The 13,809-nt window shown below is 32.4% G+C and overlaps 1 protein-coding gene across 1 annotated transcript in view; it reads right to left on the bottom strand.

Annotated features, from left to right (window-relative positions):
* The window catches only part of LOC100742464, an 86,356-nt gene extending 76,023 nt beyond the window's left edge, over positions 1-10,333 (bottom strand). Inside the window, exon 1 of the mRNA XM_003487621.4 lies at positions 9,872-10,333. Coding sequence (XP_003487669.1) covers positions 9,872-9,923 — 52 coding nt within the window. The 5' untranslated portion in view covers positions 9,924-10,333. The remainder of the gene's footprint in view (positions 1-9,871) is intronic.
* Positions 10,334-13,809: the final 3,476 nt, after the last annotated feature.

Here is a 13,809-nt window from a genome sequence, read left to right as displayed (position 1 = left end):
TCCACCGAGACAACGATCTACAGTGAGACCGTTATACCGCACGCGTATCGAGCGAAAATTCAAAGTCGATTTTCTCGAAAACAAAGCCTCGAACGAAAAATTTTTATTCTATATTTTCGACTTCTTTTTTCGCGTAGAATCACCCCTTTTCCGCTTGTACCACCAGTTACCAACCACCCTGTATATTCAATGTTGATAATAATAATTCCATTAATTTGATATAATAAAACGAATCTTCTATTTTCTGATTATTTCGTTATTGTTACATGCATAAACGTGCAGTGATCGATGTTATAATCAAAATCAGATTCTTGAACTTTTCATTTAATTCAGCTGAAATTTTTCAATAGGTTTTAGATCAAGAAACTAACCAACGTACTGTTATTAATTCATTATGTCTTTGTAATTCTTGCGAATAACTTCAACAATTTTTTATGTTAACGACAAATATTTCGCTCTAGGCATTGATCGCAATTTTATATTAAATAGAAAATTCTAATCCATTAATCGTTTCCTTTACAGTTTAGGTTAATTATTCCTAATGCTTATGAAGATAATGCTTATGAAGAGCAATAGAGCAATGTTTTTTTTTTTTATTTATTAAAATTACAATCAATTCTCGCGTTGAGAATTTTCAGTAATTTTTCTGGCGTGGCGCAGTAACATGGCTAATTATTTATAATAAGTTGATACTTATGAACAGCAATGTGTGTTCCACGTTTTGTATACATGTATCATATTTATTTAAAATCGTAATATAAGTAACGTTTATTTATATTAATAATTACATTAATCGAGCTTACGCAATTATTAAATAACGTCAGAAAAATAAATAACAAAAATCTAGAAGTGTAAAATCAAAATGTGGGAAATAGAATCATAGCGAAATAAAATATCGTTTCGAAACAAACTACGTTACTTTCAAAACTATATTAGAAAAGAAATTTTAAGCAGTTAGAATAATAACTGAAAATTAAACAGCGCTAATGAAACAAATTTACATATAGTCTCATCACATCATATAATGTTTCAAACTATAAATTATAAATTAATTTTAACCGATGAAGATTTTGAATAAACTTGCGTTAGTATAGATTTCTCGACTTTGCAAGCTGTGAAAATAAAATAATTAAAATACGACTGTATATGTATTTTAATTCCTAAAATATCAGTGGATTAAACAAACATATTGAATGATTGTTATTATTTTGATATACGATTCTAATGTATTAATTTAGTATTTGTAGTTAATAAATTAAATAGCTAGATTGTTAGATTTTTACGATTGAAATAGTAGAACTAAATTAGTTATACAATAGGTATATTATATGTACGAAAGTAAGAATATATACATACACAATAGATTTAACGTGACTATTGTTACATCAAAATATTAATTACTTATTAATAAATTCCTAATATACAGAACGTAATATTCAAGATCCGAGAATATTCTAAATTTCTTTTATCGATGATATTATTCATTATCATTTTAAATAAATTTCTATAAATATAGAAATATTTATATAGAAACTTGAAATACCAAACTTCATTTGGATCAAGTCATGTACCATATAAGAAATATCGACGCGATTTCTACTCAAGTTCCCAATAGATAGGTCAGATAAAGAATTTCAAAGATATTTATTATATTATTATTTGATAAATATGCAGTCGATTCCAAAAGTATCCAACTGCTTGAAAAGGTACATATTCATCGATATACAGTAATTTTTTTTTTTTTATTATTTAATTTATACTTTACAATTCGTCCAGCTGGACATTTGGTAAATTTTTCTAACTTAATTGGTAAATAATATGTGGATGGCTACCCTCAGTGAGATACCATGATATACAGTAATGAACGTATAAATAGGGAAGTATTTAGTAATAAATTCAACTAATTATTATATATTAAATTATATTCTATTTATTTTGAAACATTATAAACATAGAAAGACTTTCAAATTTTTACTTCAATTAATAATTATGATCTAAATCTATTGATAAGCATTTTACCTGTTTAAATACTCATAGTTGTTCAAACACTATTACATGAAATAACTATCTTTCTAATAAACCATATTATTTAATTATCAACTGTCCCATTAATTTGTTGTCATAATTGGGTTATTCAGTTACGAAAACTGAAATTGCTACTTTACTATAGTTTTTCTAGATGTCGGTACAATAATGTATGCTTTCACTAAGATTTAATTATACTTCGCGTCAATCGAAGACATAAGACAATAAAAAAGGAGACAAGGAAAGCTATTGTATTCGCGATAAGAATTTAATACCTGTGTGAATCAAACACCGAGGGATAATCGTTCGATCGATCCGATCGTTCGAAAGAAAGCTCGTAAGAATGAAAGATAAAAGATAAAAGAATGAAAGGGCTGGAAAAGAAACGGGGGGAAGATTGACACGACTGAGTAGCGATCCAGGCGGAAGAACGTAATTAGTTGGGAACACAGTATTCAGGAAGTAGTTGAAAACTGCGTAACAGAAAAGTGTGTGGCTCCCGATGAAACGTGGGAAATACGGGCAACCGTCACTTTACTATGAGAAGTGATTGCGATCGTTAAACGTAGAAAAGCCACTTTTATGAATCGCTTTTCACACACAATCTAGGTGGACTAATCGTGAAATCTACGACGACTTTTCTAATAATATGCAATGAACACCTTGCAAAACAGTTTGATCACATAACACGAGTCAACTTGGAAGTATCTGCAGTCTTCCTACGATATATATATGTTGGAGATGAAAGAACACCGGAGCCTTTGGATAATCCCGCAACATTGTAATCTAGAGTCTACTATAGCTGTAATTAAACAATTGTAGTTATTCAATCCGATTGTATTTGTTCGAGATTTGTGATAATGACAGTCAGTCGCCAACGTACCCGCGGTCAAGGGATGAACGCTTTGTCTGGCAGAAGCATGGAGTAATTTATGGAGTAATTCTATAGCTCTCCTTAAAAAGGAAATAGTTGGAACACTCGATAGTAAACATTCCAACGGTCTCTGTCCCGTAGCTCGCCACACGCAGACCCTATTCTTCGAGTAAGATGATTGCCAGATGTCGATGCGTCTCCGCAGTACATATTCAGCTAGCCCGAGGGCCCGTTATAAATCTTAAGATTTAGCTAACCAAAGTCCTTCAAACAGACAAGCAGTCTTTGTCCCAACTACGTGAAAATAGAGGAGACCTATTTTTCAACGGACGACGTCTCCCACTAGCAACTTTCCCTCGAGGGCGGCTAGCATCTTTTTCTAACCACCCATGTGGAGATTGACCAATTAGCAGCAACACCAATTTCCCTTACTTTCCGAACGAAGGCTATCCCCGACGAATCCGATGATCTTGTGCCCCACACCCCATTGTAGTTTTCCTCTGTGGCATCATCGGGACGGGAAAGTCATTTTCTCTCGCGATCCCGTCGACTAAAGAGTAACGTCTTTACGATCAGCAATTATTTCACGTTTTACCAACAAAGTGTCGCGAACGCCTAATCGCCGTGGTTGATTGTCAAATCTGTGTTATCCATACTTGTGTTAATAAACCGTACCTTTGTTATACCGCAACGATGGCTAATTTCAATGAAGATTCATCAAACACCCACAACCCTATCCTCAACGCCACTCCGACATCAGAAGTGGGATCAGAACAGCTTTATAAGCTGGAAGGACAGGTCGCCGTCATGCACGAGCTAATTCTGACGCTAATACAAAGGCCGAGTACGGAATCTACAAAATTAACATTACCACATTTTAACCCCGACATCGCAGATGCCGATCCAGCTGCGTGGTGTTCGGCTGTTAGTTGGCTTGTGAATAAAAAACCTCTACGAGGCAACGCATTATACTCTGCCTTAAGTGAAGCTTTAAAGGGTTCTGCAGCACATTGGCTTACGCAAACGATGGAAGACGAAGAGATTACCTGGTCAATCGTTAAGGAACGATTCCTTGCGCGGTTCGGCAGTGAAGAGACAACGTCCTCGGCGTTAATAAAGGTAGCCGGGGAACCACAGGTGAAGAACGAATCTCTAGGGGCTTATTACTGTCGTCTCTATTCCTTCCTGAAGGCGAGGTGGCGACATTCTACAAAGGACGAAATACTTATCGCCATCATTCTCTTTCTGGCAAGCATGCGCGACCAACGTTTAAAACGATTGGCTCTCACGAGCGACATCAAGACGGAGAACCAATTTTACAACGAAATGAGACCCTTCCGCTACGAGGACGGGCCGACATCTTCGCCAGGAAATTCACCGGCAGAACCCGAAGCCAAACGACGCAAGTTATCGGGCCACCAGAAGAGGTGCAATTACTGTGGTATTTACGGACACAAAATAATACAGTGCCACAAGAGGATGCGTATCGAACAGCAGAGGGATACACGACGCCAGGGAGGAAGCCGACCAGCCACATCGTCCAAGGTGGTTTGCTTGAAGTGTCATGCGGAGGGCCATATCGCACCTGACTGCCCGGTACGACAGGACAGAGACACGTTGCATTAACAATAAAACCCCGGGCAGGAGCAATGCCAGCTCTACGCGGATCTGCCTAGTAACGGCGGCTGGAATTTTGTTGGTATCCCCGGTCGATATGCAATTGACAAATGCGATCGTATTACTCTTTTATTCTTGTGATTACCTTGGAGAGTTTACACGCATCGTCTTGTCAATCAGTCAGAAAGATACCGAGCGTCACAGCTAACGTCACTTTGCGTTTCAAAATATATTCAATTGTACAAAGAGTTTTCCCCGTTGACCGTGGATTCGTTATTGAACCTAAAAACATTGTCTTTAACATCTAGAGTGTCTAATCACCACGTTTAATTGTCAAACTTTGTAAAAATCAATATTTATACCAGTAAATATAATCTCTATCGTACAACAACGATGGCTAGTTCGAATGAAGATCGTTACACGCCCATAAACCCAACGCTAACCCGACATATATATATACTGAAGTTTTAGTACATTCTTTTTATACATAGTTAACACTGAGAATTCGGTAAACTCTTTCCTAATAATTGAGATTAAATTATATATAATTAAATCATATAAAAATAAATTTTAATTAAATTATACTATACTTGTACCAGTGAGAAAATAATTTATACATACAGAATTAAGGCTGACATATAGGAAAGATCATCTAGGAAGGATTACTCGCAAAATGAAGACAAATGGTCATAGTAATCGTGAATTTTAGAAAATTCCAAATACGATTCGCAATTGATCAAACGAAAGCTGCGTCTTCAGATTATTCGCATGGGTCATCCTACTTACTTTCCCTTTAGAAGCGACGCTATCATATTTCTATCGAGCATAATATTAAGGGGTTGAAATGTTAAGACCGTACGCAAGATTACGTAGATCGTAAGGGGTAAACACAGGGTAGGGAAAATAGATACAGATTTTTAAGGGGAGACAAATCTAGAAAACATATAAACAGTTTTTCGTAAAGCGAGTAATTTATTTGTATGGTTCTCCATAAAAACAATGAGTACTTTCCGTGGTTACAAAAGACTTTTATAACACCATCATCTAAATTGCACTAGAAAATTCCCAAGAAATTTACGGAAAAGTATAGAGTTCCTTGGTATGAAGATATCAGACGTGTATAAATGGAGGGGGAAGGAGGAGATATAAAGAAAAGTCATAATTACGAAAAGAATAAATATGCTTGTACTATCTGTCGATTTTAAATTAATGAATATTACTTTTAATTTTAAAAATAATAATTTTCGTTCCAACAGTGTTTATTAAAACATATTTCCCTTTTATTCGTCCACCACTTGTTCTTTAAAATCTGAATTCCCGTTTTATCGCACTATATGTTTTTATACGGTTTACGAAAATGTTCGAACACTCTTTAAAACAGAAGATCTTTTTAAAAGTTGAACTAAACGACTAGAGTCTTTTTTAGAAGTTAGAAGAATTGATTTACTAGACAATGTAATTTTGTTACTTGAGATATATACACGTTGACGTAGATATCTAATTATATTTATATATAATTTAAAAAATATTATTATTTAGTAATTAGCTAACAAATTATATTTTAAGAATATTGATATAGAATAGAAAATGTATGAAGATCACAATGTATTTATTTTACACGAGTATTAACTGATTAGGAGAACTTGTTGGCATTTCACGATGTATTAATATCTCAAAATCACATAACACGAATATCGCAGAGTTATAAAATATGTGTAATTTATTATTGGTTGCCTATATATGTAAATAATGATAATTCATGAAATTTCGCTGGAAGAAACTTTATAGTATCTAATAACATTAATCTACTGATTTATGAATGAAATAGATCAACAAACTGTTCACTTACAACATTTATTTCTTAATTGGATTGTGTTAAAAATTCTTCACTTCTATTATTTAGCTAAAGAAAGCGATGTTATGAATAATCAACATCAATCTATTTTTCACAATTAGGAAAAGAGAAATACTAATAAGCATATAACAAACAGTATACTGAAAATGAAAAAATAAAGAACAGAAATTCTCATTAAAGAAAATCCATATCAAGTGATCAGCTAGCATAATCTACAGAAACTGACCATAAACACTACAATAATTAAAATGAAAAATTTATAAAAATCCATTGTTTATAAGATCTTGAAATAATATTAAAATATGAAAATGTCAAAATGAAATGTTTTACATTTCATCCTATATTCAAACCTATATTTAATAATTTATAGCACGAAATATAATATAACGAAAAATAATAATAAAACTAGAAAGTAAATAATGAAAGCTGGTAAAAAATAATGAAAGGAATGAAATACCAACAAATATGTAGCTATGTCATAAACGATAATCTTTCACAGCACTTCCCATTAAATGCAAAAAGCATAGATAGAAAAGTCAATTTGACACCTGTGCACGTGAAGGCAAGTACATTTGCCGCTTTACACTACAAAAATGGATTTACGCGTTAAGAATAGATGCATCCAATCGAGAAAATGAATTTGCTACTCTCGTAGTCGGTGATCGATGCTGAAGAATTACTCGCACTTCCGAGATAGATGGAAATACACTTTGAAAGGCTTATATCCGGTTTTAACACATCAAGAAGAGTTCTTCGTTAAAAAAATACGACAAATGGAAACTTTTTTATATTTTGATAGATCTACGAATATATTTTTGAATGAGATACTATATATAAATTTCATTGAAATAATAACGTTAGTATAATGCGATGGTAATAAATAATTGACTTCTTCATCTCCTTTATAAGCAGATGGTTGTTTGCCAAGATATTCGAAATTAGGATTTCAACTTTTACATTTAAGCAAGCTTAGAAGAAAAGTGTTAGTTTAATTGAAATTATATTATATAGACAAATGCGCTAAGATTATAAAATAATTATAATAATTATTTATCAAATAGGTAAAATCGAAACGATCGTAATGCAATTTTTCTATTTGCTTTTAATTATTTCAAAGACAGCTAAAAAATTCTACCAAACGTCCAAGCTGGACAAATTGTGAATGTAAAGAATTAAATAAAAAAAAAAATTATTTCACATTACTTTGCTTTGATCAATTATCCGTAAGAACTATCAGACATATCGTTCTTAAACAATAATTACAAGAGGCAGTAAGAATATCATAATTTTCTTATCATGCGTTGTTAAATTTTCGTGTAATTAGGTAACAGTTTAAAAAAATCCGCATTTCGATTTTTAATTGTATTCATCGAAAATACTAATTTCTGAATCTCTATCAGATAATCATATATTACGCATCGTATTTTATCATGATAAAAATTTATATTGTATTCTGCGCAGATTTTTATCTCCTAGAAAGAGTGGCTTTGTTCTTAAAACTCCCGTGAATTTTCCATACTCTTAATTAAAAGAGCAAAAAGATGCTCTCTTTAAGATAGGCAGACAAGGGATTTCTAAATGCTCTTTTGTAAGGAGTTTAAACGTGAACTCTAAAGTAAACCTGTCCTTTGCTACGGCGTTGTATAATGTTACGTATAAACAAGGAACAATATGCTATTACCTTTCCTGATTTTTTTTCTTTAATAGTATTTTACTAATATTAACAAGATAAATAATCACTTTATAACATGCAAAACCACATATTACTAATAATTACTGATTACGGGTCGTTTACATTTCGATAATTTCTAATATTTTCCTAAAAGAATTTACATTATTATCAATTACTTGATCAAAGGTTTTATCGTACCTATCGGAGATACTGATTAAAAGAAGAGGAAAGATTATAAATAGAATTTAATTTTCAAGGTTTCATCTTAATTGTAATAATGTGACAGCAACAGAATTATATCGAATATTATATCAGTATTATACTTCCTATATAATATTTATTTCATCGTTGATTTCTGCAATTAATCTCTTAACTAGGTCATCCTTTATCCAGAAACTTCTATAATCTATGAAACTACAAGTTAACAAAAATAATCAACTTCGGTAGGTGAGAAGAGGAAGGTCGAACTCCACCTTCTTCTTCTTTCTTGCTCAGAGTTTCCCGTTACTTCACGGAATCGTGGGAAATTAGGAACCAAGCCAGACTAATTAAACACGTCGACCTTTTGTTTTCAAGGCAGAAACTGACGCATGTTACATCGTGTGTACGCGCGATGCACATACTTATGTGTAACACGCACGTGTCAGTCGCTTTCGATCATTTCACGGGCCCTACCAGTTTTCCGATCTGTTCCTGATTTCTACATCGCTGGTCAGTAGGTCGATACCAAAATGTGAATGTTCGCTTTGCAAAATTTTTGCCTGCCGATCGTAAACCACATCCTTATTATCGATTAACATTTATGATGATAAATATTGCAATATAATTATTGGGCTGCCACTATTTATATAAATGCATATTTTTTTATGTGGAAAATGGATTATAAAGTAAAAATTTGTTCTATTTAGAAGATTCTGAACATATTTATTTTACATATAGAGGACCTATATAATTGAAATGAAAGAATGTTGTAATAAATACTACTACTACGACTGTAAAGGATTTATACAGGGTGCTTGGTAACTGGTTGTACAAGCGAAAAGGGGGTGATTCTACACGAAAAAAGAAGTCGAAAATATAAAATAAAATTTTTTTTTTAATTAGATCAACTTCAATTCTGTCAGAGACGTAGCAGCTACAACAAAAGTTTCCGGAGAGATAGATTTTTCATTTTATATTGCAAAAGCGAAATCTACAACAATTTATATTATCATGTATGAGGGCACGACAGATAAAAGAAAACACTGAAATAGATACTGTTATATACTTATACAACGTTAGTTAAAATTCTTAAAAATATCATTTTTGGAGTGTAAATTAAAAAATCCAGTTGGCCGCTAACTTTTGCACGTCGCTCCAAATAAGATATTATTTATTTTCGACATTTAATATATTTAGAGCTAATTAATTAGAATATCAATTCTACAGGGTGGTTGATAACTGGTGGTACAAGATTTAAATTTTTCCATCGAGACAACGATCTACAGTGAGACCGTTATACCGCACGCGTACCGAGCGAAAATTCAAAGTCGATTTTCTCGAAAACAAAGCCTCAGACGAAAAATTTTTATTCTATATCTTCGACTTCTTTTTTCGCGTAGAATCACCCCTTTTCCGCTTGTGCCACCAGTTACCAACCACCCTGTATAATAGATCGAATTGTGTACAAATACTTTTGTCGCCACTGCGTGTCTAATACATTAAAAACTCGAATGACGAGTTAACTTTTTTTTAATTAACAGATTGAATAACAATTTCCCAACACAAAACCCACAAAAATTATTGCATAATGTAGCTACTTTAATAAAGTAAATATTTTAAAACGAACCTCGCGTAGCCAAGCCGACGACGATCAGAAGAAACACAGCTGTCCTTTTCATGTTTTTCGTAATCCGCTTCTTCCAGTCAACTCTGACCACGAACGATCAGCTGATAATCGTTTGTTCGCGACAACGATCAGCGAAGAATCTGTTCTAATATCACACGGATTGGTGATCTTGTTGTTAATCCAGCAAAAAAGGTCACTTTCGAATTCGCGAGTTCACCGAACGTACCGCGAGGCTAACGTCATTTCGCGATCGTTTCCGGTTGAACACCGACTGAGAACCGGAACTGTTCCAAGAGTACAACTGTTCCGGACGAGACGCGAGTTCCTTGCTCCTCTTTTTTCTTCTTTTCCTTTTCTCTTTCTTTCGACGAAGATACGTATTCTCTTTGGTGATAGGTAACTTTCTAGGATATCGTGGACTCGAACGACCGACGTGAAACGATCCTTCCTGAAGACTGAGGTGCTTACTCCCTGGCAGGAAGTCGTCCAGGTGTTCTGCTCCCCACTTGTTACTCTTCTCTACCACCTCTCCAACCAGGTAACGACCGATGTGCTGGTTGCCATCGAGAACGAGGCTGACTTGTGCGACTGACTGACTGTTCGTCCTCTGTACTTACGTACTCCTCCGGTATTCAGGCCAACTTTTGATGGGACTTCGCCGAGCTTCGAGATGACAGGACCCTCCTAGCAAACAGCCGTGACGAAAATTCGATTTGAACATGTTGATTCGCTGAATGCATCGCGTGGACACGTTGATACCTTGAATCTGGGACAGGCGAAGCAATGCTTAAGCAAAGTCTGGAATATTGGAAAGTCTAGCAAATTGATAGTACATGAAGCTTCCGCTGCTTCAGAAATGTTTGGACGTTGCATGCAGAATTAGATTCTTCGTTTTGATATCTGATATCATTTGATTTCGAAATTTTAAATAGTATTATACTTCAGATACACAGTGACTCACAGAAGTATCCGAACGTTTATCTGGGAAATTTTTTATGAATATATTATGTTATACGAAAGTTTTTGAAATTTCATTAGCACCGTAATGAGATTACCGTGATTACATTAGTAAAATTTGAAATTAATTTGAAAATGTATATAGACATTATAAGATATTTAATCCAAGCACGTATTTGTTAATATTTATTAGTATACCCCATGAATCATAGTAATTTTGAGCACATAGTAAGATGGTCTCACTGAATATTGAGATATATTAATTTAGTGGATAATCGATTGTTTAAATACTTCCGTGATCTTTGTGAAATATATACTTATACGTAATACTTTGTAATTTCTGTACAGGTTTTTAATTTTGTTTCAAAATTTATCAATATAACGGTGTCAATGAAACTTCACCATGTTTTGCATGACACACATAATACGTAAAAGGTGTCTGCCAGAATTTGAATTCTTTTGGTGAGCCAGCGTTTTGCAATAATAAACTATTGTTGCTCGTATAAACCGTGCTGCGTTCTTTCGGTCTTTTTCCACACAGTCGTCTTTTCCTATTATTGAATATTACAGAATCAATATTAATATGCATGACTCCTTGTTGCAGTTTGTCTAAGTTCCTCTTAAGATGGTACCTTCTGAAACAGAAAAATGAAATTTTCACAATATCAAAATTCAAGAGTAAAGTAACAATCTTCATCTGAATACATATACTTAAGTATCAGTACTTGTTTCGCTATTTTGAATCTTGTTTATGTAAAAGATATCGATATCAGAAATGCAATACTTTTGATCTTTAACGAAAGTTTCAAATTTTTAACGTCAGTATCTTGAGGAATATTATATACTTAACGTAACATATGTTATACGTGTATAAACTTCTTATTTAAAACATTGTATAATTAAAAATAATTACAAAACTATCTGTGAAAAGTATCTAAGATGTTATCTACATGTAATTTAAATTTTGCCTTTCTTGGGACCGCTATAAAAGGAAACAAAGAAAGCTACGTATTAATCAAAATAATTAAACCTATGTGTTCCAAGAAATTGGTAATGTATTCGTGTAAATACTCACATCTATGATATCCGTTTCCATAAGTAGTTGACAACTTATTCACAAATATCGTTCATTTATCATAATTCCATTGGAGGAGAACCGAAACAGTTACCCAAAGAAAGAAAGATAACATTATTAAGGAAAAACATGATTGAAAATGTTAATAAGTCATTGTCTAAGATCTATATAATACTAACTTATTGATATATGATATGATATATGATATTATACGATGATTGATATATTATATGGTAAAAGATCATTTTGTCTAAATCTCATCTTATCGTCAGGAATAAAATATTTGGAAATAATTTTCCTACATCAATAAGATAATAGACTTTGAAATATTTTAAATGGCAATTATATTCTAATTAATGATTCTACGATTAATAATCGTAACTATTAAAATTAACGTTACACAGAATACTCAAACGAAGAGACACGAATTAATTATACATACATGTTTTATATTATTATACATATATACGTTTCACGTTCTACTTTAACTTTAAAAACGTATCAATTTGCATAGAATGTTACTCGAATTTTCCTGTCTGTGATGATAACGGGATGATGTGTACAGTTTAGCTCGCAAATTTATTCGCGTCTAATCATGACATTCACTTTAAAGAAAACTAGCAATTATGCTGTTATTAATGTTATGATGAATGGTCACAATGACAATGTTAATTAAGGCTAATTAGAGATAATTTTATTCTTACGATTTTTACCAAATAATTCACATAATTTATATAATAAAGGGAAACAAGTACCTGGATAAACGAAACTGGCAATGTATAGTTTATTGATACAACCATATGTACGATTGTGTTATGTTGTCATGTTGTCACGAATATATTATCATAGCCAAACACTGTTGCACATTTCCTTAATAAGTACAAATAATCAAGAAGTAAAATAAATCTAAGTAACAATATTTAATAAATAAAATTTAGTTTCCTTCTCTGCAAGGATCACTAGCGATGTATGTTACTAATAAAAGATACAAAAAGGATTCGAAATTAAAAAATTGTTCTTTCTTATACAATCGAAGATTAGAAAAATAAATGTAGAAATTAATTATGCACCTATAACGGTTAATTTAGTAAAGAGAAACTTTAACGTTTCTTTTTCGAACGAGAAAATCAATTCGTGTATATGCATGCATCTGAACCGTAAATTTTTTACCATTCGTTGATACTTTTATTAGTATTATAAAATTCTCCATATGTTTCCTGTATTCCCACTGCACATATAAACCTCCGAAACAGTAAGATGTTTAATAGAAGAGCAGTAAAAGTACTTTTTTTTTCAAAAAAGCAAGATCAATTCTGGACACGATACGTATTTATAAATAAATTTCATACTATATTTTAAACTTTGGAAATATTTTTTTTTATTTATTAATATTTACAATCAATTCTCGCATTGAGAATTTTCAGTAATTTTTTCTGGCGTGGCGCAGTGACACGGCTAATTATTTATAATAAGTTAATACTTATTATAGATAAGTATAATTTATAAATAAGTGTTATAAATAGGTAAATACTACTACTTAAATACTACTACTAAATAATACTTAATACTACTTTGGAAACATACGGATTTTTTTATCGAAATTTACCTTTACTCGTAGTTTTCTAAAATGAAAAATTCCGTCGCTTGTACTAATTCTAAAAAAAAAAAAACATAATTGGAAGAAGTCCTCATTTATTTCATACTTTTGCAATTAAAACGGGGGATCTTGTTAACATCTTACAGTCGTTCCGTTCGATATTTATAGGCATTGCGTTTATTTACTCATTTATTGAACGCTAATATGTTTCCAGATTTCTAATAACTCGATTGATAAATTACCCGATTCGGTTCACAATAAACATTAATTCATGATATTATCGTATTCGCCTACTAAACATGCAACTGT

This window comes from Bombus impatiens, unplaced genomic scaffold (genome assembly GCF_000188095.3).
Source record: "Bombus impatiens unplaced genomic scaffold, BIMP_2.2 scf_0174, whole genome shotgun sequence".
NCBI classification, from domain to species: domain Eukaryota; kingdom Metazoa; phylum Arthropoda; class Insecta; order Hymenoptera; family Apidae; genus Bombus; species Bombus impatiens.
The sequence above is the reverse complement of the archived record's forward strand: the minus strand, read 5'-3'. Positions and strand labels throughout refer to the sequence as shown.